Below are 22,356 nucleotides of genomic sequence, written 5' to 3'. Positions count from 1 at the left end.
GCAACAACAACAACAACAAAATTTCTCCTAATCACTGGTGCTTTAGGTAATAATGCACTGAAAGAAAAACAAAAATTGATTTGTCTTAATAATATATCATATTCTCTGCTCTCTGAAAAAATAATTAAGGAAACAGCTCAAATTTAATGTGAAGCTTCAGAAAACTCCATGTGTAGCATGAAAAAAAAATTAGAGAAACATTGATTTCCCACGGGAGATGAATCAATTTTGTCTGTGTAGTTCATTGCTGCGTTTATAGCTCCTAGAGCATTACTTGGCAAATAGTAGCTGCTTAATAAATTAGCAGATGAGACTTGTTTAAATGTCCATAGCACACTCTGTTTGATTTGCTTTCTTTAAAAGCAGAGTTCATGGGCAGCCCAGGTGGCTCAGAGGTTTAGCACCACATTCTGCCCAGGGCATGATCCTGGAGATCAGAGATCGAGTCCCACCTCGGGCTCCCTGCATGGAGCCTGCTTGCTTCTCTCTCTGCTGTGTCTCTGCTTCTCTCTCTCTCTCTTTCTCTCTCATAAATAAATAAAAATCTTTAGGAATAAAAATAAAAGCAGAGTTCATGACACAAGATTTGGATTCAGTTGTACATTTAGGAAAGGAAGTAATCTCAGGAAGCCTGGTGAAAGAGTAGGGAAGTATGTAGGGAAGGGAGAAAACCCATGAAGAGTGGGCCAATGAGTGGGTTATCACTGTGGAAAATTGTGGTTCAGTATGGCTGTGCTCTCCTATTGACTTTAGAAAACATGCCTCATGATCACTCCATCTTAGGGCAGGGAAGCTGGGTTATTACTTACAAACTCCCTTATTCCTTGGCTGAGATTCACTGCTGAGGATATTAAATCCCCAGCAGACATACCAGGGTTTGGGGCATTCTGTGCCTATAGAATAAACAATTCCTCAGAAAAGTTTCAGGCAAAGGGACCAAGGTGCTGAAAGTGACAAGCCTTCAATTATTAACGGTCTCCCAAAATGATAGGTGACTTCCTAGGTGGGCTGAGGGGTTGTGTAGCAGTCATCTACTGTGGCTGTTACAACCATCCCTTAAAAGAACCACATCACTTTTGGTTTCCTAAGTGACAGTCCTAAATGTGAGAGTATCCAAGGAATTGGTTTGATAATTACATTTATTTTGTAATTTTAATTTAAAAAGGTTACAGATACATTCTTACCTAATAAGCAAGGGGATATGCAAAAGTTCAAAGATAATAGTTCAGGAATTTTGCATTTCCATAAACTTGGCTCTAGCATTTCTGAGTAAACAGGGTCTTTTTCAATGATTTCTACTTGATTACTGAATAAGTAATTGGACTGAACTTATTCTATCTTTAAGCAAAATACTTAATTGAGACAATTGGACAGTGATCTCCTTGATTAATCATTTTACTAAAGATGCCAATTAATAGTCTCTGCTTATCTTATAAAAGAGCAGGCCTAGGTTGCTAAGTAGGTAACTTCTTTTCTACAGTGACAGACGTCTGGCATTGAAGAGCTGTTTGACACAGTATATTAAACAAGTGACTTCTGGCATCTCACTTAATCCTAACAATGATCTAATAGTAAGTATTTTTTAAAAGAAACATTTTATAGATTCAATTTACCCATCTATTGTTTTTTCAGCAAATGTTTATTGAATGTCCTTCTGTATCAGGCACTGGGCATATTAGAGAACATTGAAAGTAGGTGAAAACAAATCCCTGGGTGGTGCAGCGGTTTAGCGCCTGCCTTTGGCCCAGGGCGCGATGCTGGAGACCCGGGATCGAATCCCACGTCGGGCTCCCGGTGCATGGAGCCTGCTTCTCCCTCTGCCTGTGTCTCTGCCTCTCCCTTTCCCTGTGTACCTGTCATAAATAAAAATAAAAAAAAGTAGGTGAAAAATAAAGTTTATAGTTTACAGTGTCTCATAGTTAGACACTGTAGTTAGAGAGCTAGATTCAAACACAGGCTGATCTGAATCCAGAACTCAAATATTTTTCTTTCAACTATGTGACCATTCTTTCATTTTCAATAAAAAGTTATGTTCCCTTTGCTCACGGGTTTGCTTCTCTTTCCTGGGGCATGCACAGTCTTTTATAACCAAATTTCAGCGGTGACCTGCCATGGTATCTGCCGTACTGTGTTGGTTGCACAGACCAATCCTAGCACAGTGCAGTGGGAAGGGACTGGATAAAGCAGTGGATACCATCAGTAGGTTCATCGAGGTTCGTTTTGGAGTCTGGCTACTAAATCATCTTTTAGAATAAATCCTAGCCTCTTCTCTATGATCCAACAAAAATTGTATCCCCTTTTCAATCCCTAAAGAAAATACTATGGACTGTATACGTAATATTTTCTATTCACTCAATTACTTTGGAGTTATAACTATTTCCTAATTCATTAAACATGTATTTGTTGAATACCTGTTTTTTGTGAGCACTGACCTAGCTACTGTGGAGAAAGCAAGGTCCCCATTTTCCTGAAGCTTATAATCTATCTAGGAAAATTTTGAAATAAATTAAACCAGTAATCATTTATGACAGTTATTAGACTTTGGGGGGAAAAAGAGAGGTTGATAGGAAGCTGCTACCTTAGATTGATTGGTTGGCCAAGAGAGGCTTCCCTAACACACAGGCTGAGATTTGAATGTCAAGGGGAATCCAGCCATGTGGGCATCTGGGCAGAAGTTATGAAGCAGAAGAAACAATAAGGCCAAAGGCCATAAAGGGAGGAAACACTGTGTTCTAAGAAACAAGAAAGTAAAGTATCTATTGTGTCTGGAGTTTTCTGAACAGTGGGTGGAAAGTGCTAATAGAAATCATATCATGTGGAGTCTTAAATAGCTTAGTAAGCTTTTTAAACTTACTTTTATTTCTCTGAACCCATTAATCATGAATAGAACATTTATTGAGTATCTACTGTGTGCCAGCCCTGTGCTGGGTACTGGGAACGCAAAAAAGGCCCATATGCTCATTTTGTAAAAGGAAGTCACACTGGGGCACCTAGGTGGCTCAGTTGGTTAAGCATCTGCTTTTAGTTCAGGTCATGATCCTGGGGTCCTAGCATTGTGGAGCCCCTCCTGCAGCTCTGCAGGGGGTCTGCTTCTCCCTCTGCCCCTATAGCTGCATGACGCTGCTCTCCCTGCTTGTGTTCTCTCTCTGTGTGTGTCAAATGAATGAATAAAATCTTTAAAACAAACAAACAAAAAAGGAAGTCATACAAACAATTGCAGCAGAGTAATGGTAAATTATAATTAATTCATTAATTAATTCAAGCAATTTACCTTTTTCTTTAATGTATTAAATCCACCCATATTTTTGAAGCAGCTGTCTGTGAGATGCAGGCTATGTGATCTGCTGGTGTAAGTCTGAAACAGACAGCCCCAGTTTCACATTTGACAGAAATGAAACTGTAGCTCAGACCAATTGCATTTCTATGAAACTCCTCTCAGTTGGCACTCTCTGCTTTTAACATCTAGATGAAATCTACTCACTGTTCTCCAGGAACATCAGTGTTCACGTTCCTGCATATCTTGGTGAAGAGACATTCCTTCCAACCCTTCTAACTCCCACTCTACCTCAGCTGAGGTCCTACTCCCTGCCCAGTTCTTATAGTCGGTTTTCTTTCTCAATCTTAGTCTTGATCTAAAAGAGGAACAAATGCTTCTTAATTGTGCTCCAAATAACACACCTGCTAACATAAAAACTCATCCACACAGTCTGTGCTTTGTATTGGCACATTTGTGGACGTTTGAGGGAGGAAAGGGTCACTGACACTAGAAGGACATAAGTGGGGACCTGGGTGGCTCAGTGGTTGAACATCTCCTTTCAGCTCAGTTCATGATCCCTGGGTTCTGGGTGCCACATGGGGCTCCCAGCAGGGATCCTACTTCTCCCTCTGCCTATGTCTCTGTGTCTCTCATGAATAGATAAATAAAATCTATTTTTTTAAAAATGTTTAAGAAGGACATAAAGCATCTTAAGTTGAAAGGACTTTTCCTACAAGTCCTGCAGCTTTCTGTAAGTTGATTTTCCTCTTGTTTTTGTTCTTTCCCTTCCCTCCATCCCTGTTCGTTGCTCACACAGTGTGTGGTCAGTGTGCGGTCCTTTCAAATATATCTGGTCTCATGATCCACCATTTTCCCAAGTCAGATTCCCAAATTTCAGGCATCTATACTTTGTGGGGTTTAAAATATCCATGTACCACCAGTTATTTATTCTTTCCCAGTCAAACTGCTTTCATTTTTAGTAAGTAAATATGTTAGAAAGCACATATTTATTACCACTGTATCTAGAAAATTAATGTAATTCATCAGAAATAAATGGGAACTCTAAAAAGCACCATGTAGCTATTAAAATTGAAAAACGTGTGTTTCCATTACACTCAAGTGCATTGCCAAAGAACCAATGATAACTACCACACAATGATAATCTCTTTTTTGTTTATCTCTCAAGGTTCCTATAAATACTAAAAAAGATGACAAAGTGCTTTGGCAAATACTGGGGTTTTATTTGAAAGAGGCTCTAATGCTCTCTTTCTGGCTCTGTTTCTGGGTCTGTGTCTCGTTCCTTCTCTTTCTCTCTCTCTGTCTCTTTTTCTGTCTCTAAATGACAATGTATGCAAAAGTCCTTACCAGTGGACCTTAATTACCCTGAGGGCTGAGCTGGAGAAATCTGCAAAGGAAATGCAGATTGCAAATGTGACTCCAAAGACCTTGCTCTGAGTAAAACAATTTGATGGAAAAATAACAGTATTTAGCAACAACCCTGAAGTCAGTCTCCTTAATTCCAGTACTGCAAGTTCCTGCAAAGTGAAGTCAGTAGGATAGAAACTGTCTTATGTGTGTGTGGGGGGGTGGGGGGTGGGGGAGGGGGGTATCTTTGAAAAAGTGCTCTCATTCTACACTCCTTCTAGAAACAGGAGTAGTAACACATTTACCCAGAGGCTTTTCCCCATTACCTCGAAAACTCTACCTTTTATTTTCTACATAGGTTGCAAATTTTGAAATCAAAGTTTCTGATTAAACCATCACAATGAATGAAAGGGCTTATTCTGGGCTGTGTCTGAAAAGAACCATAGTTTGTGTGGCTCGCATTAACCACTGTTATCAAGGGGCCTGGAGCCTTGCTTCATGGAAATCACTCCCTTTTCTCTAATGCCCAGCACCGAAGCAGGCCTGGAGGAGCTAGGAGTAGGATTGTTCCAGAAGGGACACAAGTTCACCTCATTTCTCACGAAAACTTCGATATCCAGCGCTCTTTGCTGATGACCTAGCACAGGAGCTAATAACAACTGAGCTGTAGCCAAACTCCCTCAGAATTCCAGGCGACCAGTGGGTCAGTTTAGCTTTTTTGCTACCACGTTCAAAAACTTAAGAACCCAGGCTATGATTCTCTTCCCCAAGAGGCAAGATAGACTGTGCTCACTCACTTTGGAAAAAAAGAAATTCTGCTTTGTGTTCCTCTTTTCCCCTTCCTGCCTTTCCCTCTTCTTCCATGGAGTGGACAGAGTGGTGTTCTGAATCTCTGAAAATGTTTCTAGAGTCAGAGTGTGGGAGGAGTCCTTATCCTGCCCTCTTCTCACTGTGAGGTCCTGGCCAAGTTCCTCAACCTTTTGTTTACAAAATGAGAGCCATAGTAGGTACATGTCAGGGCCACTGCAAAGATTAACCATGAGAATGTTTATAAAGGTCTGGGGCTCTGGGAGGAGGTCTCAGGAAATAAGAATTCGCCTCCCCCTATGCTAGACAGCCCCTCTCACTGCACTTTCCATAGCTCTTAGTTGTTCCATTCACATGTTTAACCAGAATCTAATAAAGACCCACTGTCTTTCGGATTAGCTAGTTTGCTGTCTACACTAGACTCCAGGTTTTCTCTCTGCCGTGCAGGACTCTTCAGCAAAATCCTCCAATCTTCTTTTTGGTAGAAAAACATACCTTGACACACACAACTAAGTCTACATCTTCCACATACTGTATTGCATCCTTTATTCTTCTGAGATTTTGATCCGTTCTGGATACTCCCCTTTTGCACTTGAGCTATATTTGTATCATTCATTAATCGTAGGCAACACAAACAGCTCTAAGAAATCTCTTTAAAGATTACTGACTAGAAAGGAACTAGTACTGTCCTTCCTACAGAACAAAAGATGGGAAAATGAACATTTGCCAAAAGGCACAGGCCAAGACCAAGAAGAAACAAGGGCAGTCTAGGACTTTTCTGGTGACTCAAATAACAAGCCAAGAGGTGATTTCTGCCTCCAGCTGGGCTGTGGTGCTTTCTGGGCAGAGAGGTTCAATGACCCTCCATCTAACAATTCTTGTCAAGTTGGCAGAACATGCTCTCTAATAAAGTAACAACATGATGTGGCAATACTTGGAAGAAAATCCACATACTTTTGACTTTGGGCCATTTTTTAAAATTTATTTATTCACAGAGCATTTGAACTGGCCACTAGGTGGACAGAGAAGGAAATTCCAGGCTCTGTCTCTAAGAAAATATGTTTGTTAAATCATCAGACACTGAAATGAAACCTTTATAAAAATTCTAAGCATCCAACTTTTGGTGATGTGCAAGTATATCATCAATAACATAATTTAAGTCCCCAGCTTCAGGTATTTTGTACTTCATACCTTTTAAGCATGTTAAAGACATCTCAGCACTAGCCCTGTGAGATAGGTGCTATTACTAGTTTCATTGTAAGAGTAGAGAAAACTGAGATAGAAAGAAACTAATTAATGAACCCTAAATCTACAGCAAATGCATGGTGAAGCTAACATTTGAACCCACAGAGTATGGCCCTAAATTTGTGCTCTAGATAATTTTGTTTCATCGTTAATAACTTTATACAGAATTCATTAGTGAGTTGTTTAATTTTTGCATGCCTACTTAGATTGCTTCTTTTCTTTCCAGAAACTGAAGACCTCCACTGCAATGTACAGTTAAGTAATCTGAGTCTCAGTCTATATTATGCTGTCAAAGTTATATCATCCCATTGTTCCTTCTGCTTCTCTTTCATTCAGCTGGTATTAGCTGTAGGGAATATACAGATTTAGAAAGAGACAAGTTTGGGAACAGGCCATATCTAGTACTTGCATTCTTTTTTTTTTTTTTTTTTTGTCATAGATGCCCCTGTTTTCCTAGCATTAGTCAGACAAATGAGTCCTTTATAGAAAATCAAATTCAGTTTTATGTGTGTATTTTAATAGACCAATTAAGTATTTCATAGTTGCTCACAATGTTCTAAATAATACATGCTTATCTCTCTGAAAATGCTTACCATGCTCTATATAATAAATGTTTATCTCTAGATGCTCAGCTGATAGGAAAGAATATATCAGCCCCTCCTCTTTACTATCCTATATATTATTTTCTTAAGCACCTTAAGGAAATGGTTCTCAGTGAATTCATTATTCCCAGGAAACAAAGAAACAACTTACTTGCTCTTCACTTATTTATGAAGTTTTATAAGAATCCTTTTATATCAAAAAAAAAAGAGGGGGGAGGAATTTTAACTTGGATTGTAAATGAATTTGACACCAGAAACTCTTAAAATACCTCCTTACTTCTTGCTTAGATATTAGCATTCCAAATTTATGTTCAATATCAAGACTCAGCTATTGCCTCTTTTACAGAATTTGACAATGGCACTCTGCTTTATTAGGTTATGTCATGTTATGTTACTGAGTTATGCTAGGAAACACAATAATATCATGAACACTGTAACTGAGTATATAGCATCCTGAGAATGACGGTATAAAATGAAATTGGTCTAAATAGAAATATTTTTGTATGCCACTTAATAAAGTTCTGGGAAAATTAATTACAGCACCAGGATCTTCAGCTTACTTCAAACCACCCAAGAAATAGGAAAGAGTAACATGACCCATTTGATATTCTCCTCGAGTGGTCCTCTTCAAAGGAGAAAACTGATGGAAAGATGTGAATTCAGAATAACCTTACTATGATGTCTTGATATTCTTAAAAAAGAGTACTTTGATTTCAAAAGTTTCATATATCACATCTAGGAGTTCAGTGAGACTAATACAGAACTAGAGAATTATTCTTGGTCTCTTTCACCATTTCCCTTTTGCTGGGGAGGGCATCAGCATTTTCTTACCCGGCAAAATGTTTTTGCCGTAGGCCAAAACAAAGCACATACCTCCAACGTGCAAACTGCATCAGGAAGGTGAACAAGCACTCTTTGGTCCTGTTGACTCCAGTGCAAACCTTCAGTGCTAAAACTTCACAGAATTTGCAAAGGGAGAATAGTATTCTACAGGTGCAAAACAAAGTACAGTACAAGAAACCTGGGAATTTAAAATCAGATTCAGCGTTCTCAAAGTAACAAATAATTGAAGCTGTTTTGGGGGTGTAGAGAGAAAGAAAATAAGAGAGAAAACCCCTTCTCGGGTTTAGGGGCAGACCTTATGGTCTGTGTTGTGGGGAAGCTCTGTTTAGGGAGGCAGTATAGTCTGACGGTTAAGCAAATGCCCTCCAGAGCCATGATATTTGGAATTTAATTTTACTTCCTTTACTTAGAAGCTCTGTGAACTATTGAAGATCTCTCCATTTCTGAGTGTGGTAGTAGGAGACAGAGGGAGGTGAACTTTGCAAAAGAAAGGGGGAGGATCTGGGTTTCTCCCTGTTCCTGAACCAGAACTGTAGTGGAAAGTCTGTAGGAGACAGAGAGAGCAGACATAAACAACAGAGAGGGAGTGGAACTATAGACTTTTAAGAACTAAATATCCAATATTTGATTTCACGGTGTTTGGATTGCAGCCTACTAAATCCATAAGATTAACAGAGGCACAAATATGGTAGTTGGGGTGGTGGTGCTTCCTATTACTGTGTGTGTGGGCCGGGCTGGTGAGATGCATATATCTCTATGTAGGTCAAGATAAGGAGCTGAGTTCCTTGTTTGCAGGGACACGAGGGTGGAGATAAGTTGGGAAACATACCTGGAGAAGACAGAACAAGGATTCTGAAAAGTGAGGATATCAAAAATGAAACTATTTCTAAATCTGAAAATATAGTACCTCCTTCCCCATTCCAGGAAGTTGCAGGATTCTTTGAAAAGTCACTAAGCTTTTGTGTTTGTTTGTTTGTTGTTTGTTTGTTTGTTTGTCTGAACATGGAGTGGCAGTTTTTGCCTACTTATATCTTGCGAATGGCAGGGAGACCCTAGTTAACATTTGGAAAGCAGAATAGCATCATGTTGAAGAACGTGAGCTCTGGAACCAGACTACCTCCATTTCAGTTCTGTCTTGATATGTAGAAACTGTGTGGTCTTTGGTCTGCTGCTGATCATTTAGGAGCCTCTGACTCTTTGTTAAGTGAATGGGATAGCAGTACCTGCATTCCAGAATTCATGAGAATTCAATGAAACTACTTCACTGAGTATCCGGCACATAGTAGTTATTCTTGATATATGAAAGAAAGGGAGAAAAATAAAGATTTAAAATATTAAAATACAATAAAGTATAACAAGTAGCTAAAGGTCCAATTTATATTATTACTCAGATCTTGAACAACTCAACTGGGGTATGTCCTGCTTGCAGCATGCACACTTTCCCAGTGAATATCTTTTCCTATCCTCAACTTTGCAGGTGTCGTCCTCCTGGTCTGGTCAATGTACCCCGGGTACCCAGAGCCGTCCTCCAAGCTTATGAGAGTTGGCAAGCCACTGGCCTCCTTCTGTGTCAGGGGCTGGTACTGCCAAGCACATCCTCTTGATTGTGATCCTCAGGCCTTGGCAGCAAATAATACAGTTTTCTCACTTTAATTAGGCTGAGATTCATTCCTACACATGGCAGCTGCAAAGATGTATTCTCCTTACAATTAGATGCTGCAACACTTAACATTACTTGGATTTAATTTTAAGTACATTTTGGTGGCCCTCATCCCTCCTCTGCACCTTGGTTGCTCCAGGAGAGAGCATATGGCCTTGTAATTCTTTAAAGCTTATTTTATGGGCCATTCTCAGGCACTTCCTGCTGGCCTTTGGAACAGAGCCTTGTTTGTGACTGCATTTTTGCTTATGCTCCTGCCAAAAGCTTCCTCCAAAACCAGCAATAAAACCACAGGATTCGATAAGCCATGGTCATCAGAATGGCTTAATGAGAGCAACCTCAACAATTGGGGTCTTTAACAACAACCTACACTGCAGGACTTATACCTTGAACACAAGGACAGCCTGGGCAGGTCACCTTTGTGGCTTATGGGAGTTTCTCCAAATAATACAGAATTTGAGACCGATCTCACACTAAGCTATTTTCTCTTAAGCAAAAATGGATAGGACAAAAATAGAAACTGGTGGTTCTTTCTGGGCTTTCCTGATAGAAGAATAAATCTAGAGTCTTAAAGGGTGTTAGAGAGCAAAGAAAATTTCATTGGATGCTCAAATGGCTACCTAATTCAGTCAACCTTGCCTCAAAATATCTGAATTAGATCATGTCTCCTGCTAGCAAAAAGACACTTGAAATACAAGTTAGATACTTAAAACAGATCTTGATCAAAGCGTATTCACATGAGATGGCACCTGGTTTAAATACGGCAAAATTATATCTTGTCTATCATCTATGTGGCTATTAAACAGTTTTAAAATCTGAATTATTAATTAAAGCCTATGAACTAGTACCGTTTTGGAATGACAGTGTTTTGATAGCTAACAAGACTTGTATGACTTTTGAGAGATGTTGATTTCCTTTCATGTCAACTATTAGATGCCCCATTGTAATCGTAAAAGGCAAGAAGAAATTATGTTGCACGTGGATCCTGTATAAGTGGAAATGAACACAGAATATATTAAAATCAGTGGTCTTATCAACAATGTGTTATAATGGCTTCTGATTAACACTGAGAACATGATTGATATTACTGGGAGTATGGCACACTGACAATGTGACACTGAGAAAATTCAATCCAAAGCTTGTTAATTTCATAGAACCATTCAATTTCTCATTACTCTTTTGTGACAGTTTTTGTTTTTGTGACCATTAAAAAGTAAAGACAATTTAATGGGACCTTTCAATAATGATAGTAGGAAACAACATTTTTAAATCCTCATCTGTTATTACTACTACAAATAGAAACAATGAATACAATATATTGATTTTTGGTTTTAAAAAGAGTTTGTTAACTTGATTCTTACTGAGTCACTTTTAAAATTATGCAAACCCAACCCACAAAGAACTCTGAAGTCAAGGCAATAGTTCACATCAACGGTACCAACATATGTAGGTTGATTTAACTTTTCTACTGCCAAAGAAGAGAGGGCACATATTTGATTTAAAATCCTCTTTTAACTCCTAACTCTCAGAAACTAACTAGGGGTGGTGTAAGGGGAGGAGGGCGAGGGTGGGGGTGAATGGGTGATGGGCACTGAGGGGGGCACTTGATGGGATGAGCACTGGGTGTTATTCTGTATGTTGGTAAATTGAACACCAATAAAAATAAATTTATTAAAAAAAATCCTCTTTAAGAAATAGACAAGGCATGCCAGGTCCTGAATTAGTGTAAAGCTAATAACTGATAATCAAGAGCAGGTGGAGGAAGAAAAGGGGGTGTAGCTGGGGAAAAGTAGGGCTTATCTTGGTCAAATATTTGTATTATTAAAATAGGGTACATATAAGGGTTACCAAATTTGTGTATCAGACTTAATCCATTTCTTTCATTGGACTCTTTTCATGAATAGAAAGCAAATCTACAAAAAAGAATACTTATTTGGTAGATACAGAGATAAACAGCATGGATGCTTCAAATTGAAACACCCACCTACAAAAAATTTTATTGGAACCAAAATATGCTGTTAAAGTTGTGTTTGCAAATTTGAATATCTCAACTTTGTATCAGTCAGAGGAAAATATAACAGCATGACGTCATGAGTTAGTGTATCATAATCATAATAATTACCATATATTGATCACCTCCTCTATAACACACTATAGGTTAGATACTTTAAATTCCTTATTTTATTTAATCCTCATAACAACACTGATAAGTAGGTATATTTATTGCATTTTTTCCCTTCTTCACTGATTTACCCAACACTGTCATCTGTTTCATTGAGAAATTTGAAACCACCCTGAAAAACTTTCTCATCTGACCAGCAAATAATTCTTACAATTTTTCTCTTCTCTCTGTCTCGTTCTCTGCTTCCCTCCCTTTCCTTCCTTCTTTTCTTTCTCCATAGTCTTCTACTCTACTTCTAAAAATTGAAGGTTTTCAGGGACACCTGGGTGGCTCAGTGGTTGAGCGTCTGCCTTTGGCTCAGGGCATGATCCCCAGGATCTAGGATGGGTCCCGCATCAGGCTCCCCACGAGGAGCCTGCCTCTCCCTCTGCCTGTATCTCTGCCTTTCTCTGTGTTTGTGTGTCTCTCTCATGAATAAATAAATAAAATCTTTTAAAAAATTGAAGATTTTTAGAGTTTGGTTCTAGATGATTGACTACCAAATTCTCATGCGAAAAATTTAAGAGTCATCCCATGGGGATTACACACATTCCCATCGCTTTAAATACTGTATGCTGATAGATTCTATTCTTATAGATCTAGACCTTGCCTCTCCTCTGAGTTCAGGGCTCAGATGTTATATAGCATACATGACATTGTCATTTAAATAACTCATGGATGAGACACACATAATATATTCAAAATAGAAGTCTTTAATCTCTCTAAATCACACCACTAATTTATTTCAATTAAACTCCAGTAAAGTTGTTTAAAAATGAGCAAAAAATGCACACATAATTTATATACTTTATAATTTTTTAAAGATAAAGAGAGGTGTAGGTAAAGATTTAATAATCTCTACTCGCATATCTCCTATTCTTCCCTTGTGATAACCAAGGTGAATATTAAAAATACATATTCTATAACTTTCTCTATACCAATTAAAAGAGATCCTCCTTTTGACTTTTTTCTCTCACAAAAGTATAATGTCATAGCAATATTTAGCACTTTTTTAACATAATAGTATAACTCACTTTCCAAGAACTTTCCACATTAGTCCTTTATATTTAAAACATTCCTTCTAATCATTGATGGCATTCCATTCTATGAATGTTGCAGATGTTGCTCAACTGCTGCACTGATTTATTATTTAATTATTTCCAGGTATTTCTTTTGTACTTTTAATATAATCCCAATATAATGTAATAGCCTCAGCTGCCCTGATTTTTGCAATTTCTCATTGTTCATTGCTGACTATGTGCCCATGAACATTGCCTCATTTCAATATTGTGAAACTTTCCTGCCATTTTCTACATCTAGGTTTCAGAACCTGTTTTTCTTTCAGCAAGAAATATTTACCCTGTTCCATAGCACCATTGCATGGCTGCCTCTTTCTCATCCAATAGATCTGCATTCTGTTCTTTTCATTCACAAGATATGTCAGTTGGGATAAAAGGTTAAACTGCTATAACACAGAGATAAATGCTTCAAACAAGATAGGAGTTTACTTATCCCTACTATAATGATCCAAAGTGGATGTTCCAGATTGGCTGTGGTTGTACTCCATGCAGTCACTCAAGTACCCAGGTTAAAGGTGGCTCTTTCATCTTCAACAAGATCTTTCATATCATTGGCAATCTACGTGCTGGTGGGATAGGTGGAGAATGTAAAACTATGGATATTTCCTTTCATACATAATAGATGGAAGTTTCACTCATTGTCTGCTTACCACATTAATTGCAAAGATGTCTAAGAAATGTATCCTCTGATTAGAAAAATGTATTTGATTTGCTAATCTATTACTATGGAAGAAGGAACAATGCATTTTTGTAGGTAACAGCACTCCTCACTCCACAATAATTATTACAATTTATGGATGTACATTTGTTTTTTAACTTGTATTCTAGTTTTCCTATTAGATAATAAGCACAATAAGGGCAAGGTACATGCCCGATTTATTTACTAATGTATCTTCTCTCCTTAATACACTTCCTATATTTTTAATAGGTGTTCACTACAAATTTTTTAAAAGAGTAAATGAGTATTAATGGGATTTTACAGGCTAAAAAACTAAAGTTCAAAGAAGTTCAACAGTCCTGGAGACTGAATGATGATTCCAGGAGTGTGGAAAGAATATGTACTTCATGTGGATGGTTTAATGAGATAACTAGTTAGCTTCCTTCTAACAGTGAATTTCTATGATTCTTTAATATTGTAGGAAATTACAACACTCCAAACAAGATCATGAAGCTGCTTTGTGAAGGAGTAGAACAAGGAAATTAGAAAATATACCTTCTTTCTCAATGGTTCAGTCACATAGAACTCTTTCCACACACCATTCCATCCTAAATTCTCACAGACCCCATCTGCACATCAAATACCAAACATTAATCTAAGATGCTAGAAGATTGCAGCAAACTTGCTACATACTTTTGTTTGTTTGTTTTTTATCACACCTTCCCTGGGTAAGGAAAGTAAATATGTGCTGGGTTTTAAAGATTTCCTGCTGGGCTACAGATTGCCTGAGGAATAAAAGTAAACAGATAGTAGGTAATGTTAATAAATGTCTTCATCACATATTTGATTTAATTATATTAAAAAGAAAGAAGAAAGAAAAACAAGATTTTTAGAGATAACAATCAGGGTAGATAAATTAATCATCAACTAAATCTCCTGGTCAGTCAAGTATGAATGCCCATTACTGTTAAGAATAAAAATAAGTTGAAGATTATACTTTAAAATGTTTTTTTACTGCAAGATAATTCTAAAGCTGTTTTGTTTGTTTTCCAAGATATTGAAGACTTTGAAACCAAAACAAGAAGCATGGTATCCGTCCGAGAAGGTCAAGGTGTGGTGCTTCTCTGTGGCCCACCACCACACTTTGGAGGTATGGTGGGGATTAATTTGGGTCACACCATTAATGTGGTCACTACAGGTGTTAAAAAAAGGCACATCATGTCTTGAAGTCAATGGTAGCTCTTTATCTACTCAAAAGGACCTTGAAAGCTCTTCACGTTCATCCTACTATATCTAAATAGTACTAATCTAAATCTCTTTTTAAAGGAAATTTTGGTTTATGCAGTCACTCAACAAGCATGACCTTAAGGAGATGCAGCATGGCACCCAATGTGAGGACAAGGGTACAAAGTGAAACTGATTAGTGTAGTGGCTAGTACTTATTCAGAAAAGAAGTACTTGGATTCTTATTTCATTGTTATTATTGACTTCCTTGGAAAAGCAAATTCCAGCATTCCTCTTGGCAACCTCACTTTAACAATTGGAAGAGGAGAGTTACTCCATTAATTAGAAGCAAACTTTCAATGGGACCAAATCAGAATATCTCCTAGCAATGGTGAAATCATGCAGTCAATGTCAGTCTCTAGTTTGTAAGAATCTGGATTGACCTGTGAGTTAACCTGTTGCCAAGGATCTAAACCACCTACTGACTCTCACCCCCTTGGGATTGCATTTTGTGAAATTCAAAATGATTTGATAAAATTTGGTAGATTCTCAACCAATAGTGAATCTGGAAGAGTCAGTATCAAAATATCCATGGAGTCATTTATTTGGTACCATTTCAAATACCATACTGATTGTTTTACAGTTACCTTAATAATAATAGCAAGTACTTAAACAGTAGAGATCTAAATACTTTATATGTATTAACTTTTAAATTTCTTACAGCAGCTTCATGAGAGAGATTCCTATGATTATTGTTTTATAAAAGAGAACAGTAAGGTAGAGAGAGAAGTTAAGGAAACCGTCCATAGTAACATAGCTGATAGGCAGTGGGGTCAAGCTTCAAATCCAGGCAGTCTGGCTCCTTAGAGCAGTCCTTTTATAGTTGTTTTCCACTCTGGAATGGGAGAACTTTGAAAGCAAATATAACAAATACTTAAAAATAAAATAAAATAAATTTTTATCACTACTATTAAACAAAATATTATTTATGATCTTTTAAAAACTTGAAAATACTTTTCCATTATTTTCATTTTTATATGATCTCATGAAATGCTGATGTAAAAAGAAAAAGAAACTGATTAGAAGTTAACAATATTATATTCAGTAATATTATAGAGTAGCATAGCATTATGCTTACCTGAAATATTAGGCAAGAATTATACGGTTTGCAGTGGTATTTGAGATAAAATTATTCTAGAGCATTGAAAAAACTTGATGGTGCTTATTTTTCAACCATAGGGAAATTATTTGTTGCTACTATAACCCAAGATGACAAGATATGCAAAGTCATGTCTGTTTGTACTGTCAGTCTCTCTCTCTCTCTCTCTCTCTCTCTTTCTTTGGTACTGTCAGTCTATGTCATTTTATGCTCTGACTTTGGTCAAGGAATCTTGACAGAACTGAAGATTATTCTCAACTTTGTTTACTATAAATAAAGGTAACAGGTATGTCAAATATTTGTGAATGAATGTCACATATTTAAAAAAGGCAGCCAGTGGGTGCCAGCTACTGGATAGCTCAGTAGATTTAGCTTTCAGCTCACATCATGATCAGGGTTGTGAGATAGAAGCTCCACCCAGCACAGAGTCTGCTTGTCCCTCTCCCTCCCCCTCTACTTCTCTCTCTAAAATAAATAAAATCTTTAGAAAAAAAAAAAAGGCAGCCAAGTAAGAGAAGCTTTCCCTTGTTACCTTGTTATCTACCACTGTTAAAATATATGTTGATCATTTAAAGCATTGTAACCCTTGTTATAACAGTGTCTCTCTGCTTAATGCCATGAGATTAAGTCACAGATAGACAAATGCTGCCTTCAATTTAGATCTTTTTGACTATATAACTAATGCTTATTGCATGCAAGTTATAACAAACTTGTATGATACCAAATTTTATTATATCATATATAATGTTTTAGCAGGATCCCAAGGGTATTTTTCCATATTGACGTCATCCAGTATATAGGAATTTTCATCCACGGTGTTCTAGGGTGTGCCATGGGCTTTCTCATCTCTATAAAGGCAGAAATACTAGGATACCATTCTTCTGTTCTTTATAGTTCTTAACAGATTAAAATTAAGGGGAATATTGACAGACACCCTTTGATCTGATTAATTAGAAAAAATGTTAATAATAGTAATAATGGCTACCAATTATTGAATTGTTATCATGATCAAGCCCTAAGGGCTTTCCACTTAAATTATCATTCCCAGTATTCCAACAATTAGGAACAATAATTTTAAAATGAGGAAACCAAGACTCAGATAAACTAAGTAAATCAGTTTTCAGCTAGTAAATGAAGTTGAGATTCCAATGCAGAAATTTCTAACTTAAAAAAAAAAAAAAAAAAAAAAAGCCTTCAGATAGGAACCTCTGTAGTTAATGGTTAAACTTCAGATTATTTATCAGTTTCAACACTCTTACACCTCCTGGGTTTGCTAAGAGTTCTAAGAGTGTCTTTAACTGGCTCATTTAAAACAATTCCTTATTCTTCCTTTTCCTTTCTCACCTTCCATGAAGGTGAATTGTACCAAGAAAGACTTCAAGAATATAGAGAAACATAATGATTGGATAATCTTCAAACTGGATTAATGGTCAGCTGGTTTAAAATGAGCCAACTTTACACATAGAAATTTTTTCTTTGTAATTTTTTTCCTTAGTTTAGGATATACATATTTTTTTCATTAGTATCTAACAGTCTACCAAAACTTAGTAGCTTCAAGCAACACCCATTTATTAGGACACAGTTCTATAAGTCAGAAGCCAAAGGATGTGGATGTTTTCTCCAGAGAGACTCTCAGAAGGATAAAATCAAAGTCATAACCAGACAGTATTCTCTTCTGGAAAGTCTGAGGAAGAATCCACTTCCAAGCTCACTCTAGTTGTTGGCTAAATCCATTTCCTTGCTATTGTAGGAACAAGGTTCCCAATTCCTTGGGACATCTAGCCAGATGTCAAGGGCCACTGTCACCATCTAGTGGATGCCCACATTTCTTGCCACATCTTTCTCCATCTCCAGAGTCAGCAGCAAATGTCCCTCACATCAATTCATTCCCTCTGATAGTTCAAATCTCTCTAGCCAGGACAAGGGAGCAATTATATTAAACTTGATATGATCAAAACATTCTGAGTTCTTTATATTTTCTCTCTAGTATAGTCACACACACACACAAAGGAAAACATTTCTTAATAAGGCAGGCTTATCAAATACATTTTAGTGTGTTTTATAAAACAAAAACTAAAAACCAAGAACTATGGGAGAATAAGAAAAATTATCAATGGGACTGAATCCTATAAATTTATCCAGGAAAAAAATATCTCCAGGAACAAAGCAAAAGAAAAAAGTGTGTAGATGGATTTCCCATATAAATTATTAGTGACAACTCAGTGAAATAGAGTAATCAGCATAAGCCAAACTGAACAGGTGCTATTATATGGATGTCCTTTTTTTTCCTGAGTGCACCAAAGGAGACCTGACTCCAGAATAGGCTTTCTCGTGGATTACCTACCCAAATTTTAAGGTAACCACAAAGGTGCTATTCTTCTAGAAAGAGAGGATTTACAGAGAGAGCTTATTCTAGAGAAAAGTATCCATAGTGAAAAAGAAAAGAAACCTAGACAATGATGCCAGAACACAAAACTTGCACATTCTGCTTTATCCTTAGAAATGTGATATTTGGACACAAAACAGGAACTATTCCCTATATTCTAAGGAAAGAAGTAAATTGGCTTTCTTAATCCTATTTCTTAACTAGAGATAAACTCCATGAATGTGACTGAATCTATGCCAGTAGAACCAGATTAAACCCTCGTTTCCATCTTCCTAAAAATATAATTCTAAAATATTACAGAGAAATAGAAGTTTTACTGAAAGTTTTGTCTGAACAACACAGAGTGCTACAATGCACATCTGATTGAAATACTTTTCTTTTTTTTTCCTGTTAGACATCACTTTCCTTTCTCCTGAAGTCTCTGTATGATAGTCTATGACTTCCCCCATATACTCACAATCTCTCACAATTCCTTCTATTGTCTATTACAGTTATTATCCTTAATTTGGATACCCGTGTCAGAACAATACAAGCCTCCTAGTTAGACTCTTGGTGATTGCCAAAGGTAAACTTTGGTAGTCAGCTAAATAAAGACTTTTCCTTTCCTCCACAAGGTCTCTGGAGGATTCTCTATATCCAGGTTTATGAGACAGAAAGAGACAATACACTATTTATTATACTTATTGATTTGGGGGAGGGGTCACTGAGTCTTAGAATGGACCTGAAGTGCCATGCAGAGAAGTCTTTCTATCATGGGCTTTCACTCACCTCCAGGATGAGCTTTGGTTAAGAACTTGTAACAGAGATTCTGCATAAGTCATTTGCAGTAGCCCTGAAAGCAAAATGTCCTCTAAATTTTTCTAATGGACATGAAACCCTTGAAGCCAAAGCTGTAGGTTGAATATGAAAATAAGCTGTCAGTAGATCTTCATGGGTGCAGTGAGTTGGCTGAGCTTCACATGAAATTTTCTTTAAAAAAGACAATGTGAAGAAATGATACATGTTGTCTAATATAATTAAGACCACCTTCACTGTGAAATAATAGTTTCCCCATATCTAAAGTAAAGCAGATTTTTCCCTTTATTGTCTCGATATAAAACTTTCAATCCTGGGCTCATAAAAATCATAGGTTTAAAATTTGTTTTAGGGGAACTATCCCATTGTCTTCAAAGATATAACTTTTAGGTTAGTAGAACAATTGAATTTATGCCAGTAGTTTGGAGCATCTATGTCTGTGGTAGGAAGATAGCACTGTTGTTTAAGCCCAGCATTTGTATTTCCATCAATAAAAGTGTTGACAATTCAGCATAAATGGAAAATCATTCCAGCAAAAACTCAAAATTGTATTATAGAATAAAGAAGAAAATTACATTGAGAAAAAGTGCTAAGCTTTCACATACTCTTCTTCTCAATTAGCTTTTTTTCCCTTCTGTTTCTGAAATAAATGACAGTGGCATTTTCTTTTTGTTTTTGTTTTTGGTTTTGTTTTTTGGTGGAGTCTTTGGTTTTATTTTTGTTTGTTTGTTTTTTGTTTTTTTTTTGTTTTTTTGACAGTGATGTTTTCTTAGTGACTAGGTCAAATTAGCAGTCTTACTTTGGGGTTGCTTGAACATGTAAAAGACAGAACAGTTGCCTGTGTGTATAATAATAGTGACAACAGCATTATTGAACTTGTACTATTTATTTACTCAGCAAAAGTATATTGTGTACATACTAAGTGCCACTCATTTTAGTGATTTTAGGGATCTAGTGGAGAACAATGTGGCAAAGTTTTTACCTTCATGATTCTTATAATAAAACAAACATAAAAATGTGACAGATGGTAATAAAAGATAGGGAGGAAACTAAATGGGATAAGGAGTGCTGGGTGTTGCTATTGTATATTCTTAGGGTGTTGCTATTGTATATTCAAAGAAAACTTTCTTGACATTTGAGAGGAGAACTCAAGGAATGAGAGAGTGAAACATTGAGGAAAGGCAATTTGGGCAGAGGGAACAGCATGTGCAAAGGCCTTACAGTAGGGCTGCATCTGGCACATTGGAAGGATAGCAATAAAATAAGTGTGGATAAAGAAAAGTGAGCAAACAGGGGCATAGATGAGGTTGTGAGCACCGCCTTAAAGATATTTTAGAGCCTTTGAATTTTACTCTGAGTGAGGTTAGAATGGATTGTATGGTTTTGAGCAAAAGACTGACATGCTTTCTCTGACTTCCAGTTTAAAAAGTTTATTCTAGGGAATAGACCATAAAGAGACAATAATATGAGGAATTAAAGGTGATTACAATTACTTAGGTGATAAGTAACAGTGACTTGAACCAGGATGATAGCAGCAGATAGGTGAACAAGTAACCATCTTTGGTATATAATTAGAGGGTATAACTAAAATAATTTCCTGAAAGATTGGATGTGGGTTGTAAAGAGAAAGAGGAGTGGAAATAGCAAGTGTTGTTACCTGTATTGGAGAATATGTAATACCACCCACAGAGAGGTAAATTGATTTGCCTAGTATTAGTGTACCGTGTTAGAACCAGAAAGATCATGTACCTGACCAGAGTCCCAGAATTAATTTTCCCAGGTCCAGTGCTCCACATTTCCTCTGTCTACTTTCAGAATCTTATTTTTCCTGGTGAGAATATTTTCCCTTCCTTTCTAGCACATCAAACAGAACTCTCATGTTATATACTCTTTCCATTTGTACAGCCCAGGAATTCTCAACAGCAGCACTATTGACCATTTAAGTGTGAGATAATTCTCTGTTATGGGGTTTGTCCTGTGCATTGTGAAGATGTTTGGCAACATCTCTGGCCTGTGCCCATTTGATGCTAGTAGCGGCCTTCTCCCAATAGTGAGAAGGGAAAAAATCTCCAGATATTGCCAAATATCCTCTCTCAGGCAAAATCACCATGGTTGAGAACCACTGGCATGACCCATCTCTTATATTCTCTGTATTTAATTCACTCATAGAGGATGGGAATTGAGAAGAAAAAAGGAAGTCTAGACCTTCTGTATTTGCCTCCCATGACTTACCCAGTCTTTCTTAAAGTTGGAGGTTTCTCAGAAGTTCCTTCAGAAGCTGACTGTGTTTTCATTCCTTCTCCAGGTAGGACTTGCCAGTACATGAACAGTCCTAGAGTTCTTTGGAAGCTAGCAATAATAGGAACTCAGAGGGCCTTTATTTAGTGGTTGTTTGTAAGCCACAAAAGCAGCTATCTCCATGATTCTGAACAGGAGATCTATAAATCAAAAGGCATCTAATAAAATCTAGGTGGTTAAGCAATAATTGTGGGACAAATGGGAACTCAAATAGGAGTGGCTGTAAAGGTGTCAAGGCAGTGTTCTGGATTACATCATAAACTTGCTCAATACCAATATCAATGACCTCAACCCAGAAAAGGAATTATTTTTCTTGGATTAGGTCTTTGCCACTGAGCTAGCATAGCCTTGATTTACCACTCAACAGGCAGTCACATTTAACCCTAGAGCTCTGCACAAGGTTTGTAGTAAAGTATACTCATTCCAGAATATTCCAAAGGGGAGATTTATCCACTAAATCTGGGCACTATGCTTCAAATTCCTTATTTTTCTCATTTATTTTCTACTTCTAGAAACATACTACCAAGTTTAAGGTCTGTTTTACAGAGCCAATAGAAGTTCTCAGTGTCAGTGTTTATTACTATTGGTGTCTTTCACATGGGATACTTGCCCTCTAATAAAAATAACATCCCATATAATGGGTACAATTGCATATATCTCTTGTGTTTGTATTTTAAATATTACAGTGCAAGATATAGGGCTGTAAAAGATGTCAAAACATAATCATGCTCTAGGGAAAATAGAATTTGTTGTATGCCTGAGAGAACAGCAGATAGAGTTTTCAATTGCTTACTGCAGATGTGCCATTTCTAATAATA

General features: G+C 37.0%; 1 protein-coding gene across 1 annotated transcript in view; it reads left to right on the top strand.

Annotated features, from left to right (window-relative positions):
* CNTN6 (contactin 6) overlaps positions 1-22,356 on the top strand; it is a 271,711-nt gene that overhangs the window by 141,742 nt on the left and 107,613 nt on the right. The window contains exon 5 of the mRNA XM_072785346.1: positions 14,731-14,826. Coding sequence (XP_072641447.1) covers positions 14,731-14,826 — 96 coding nt within the window. The remainder of the gene's footprint in view (positions 1-14,730; positions 14,827-22,356) is intronic.

The sequence above is a fragment of the Canis lupus genome, chromosome 19 (genome assembly GCF_048164855.1).
Source record: "Canis lupus baileyi chromosome 19, mCanLup2.hap1, whole genome shotgun sequence".
Taxonomy (NCBI): Eukaryota; Metazoa; Chordata; class Mammalia; order Carnivora; family Canidae; genus Canis; species Canis lupus.
This window is presented reverse-complemented; position numbering and strand designations above follow the sequence as displayed.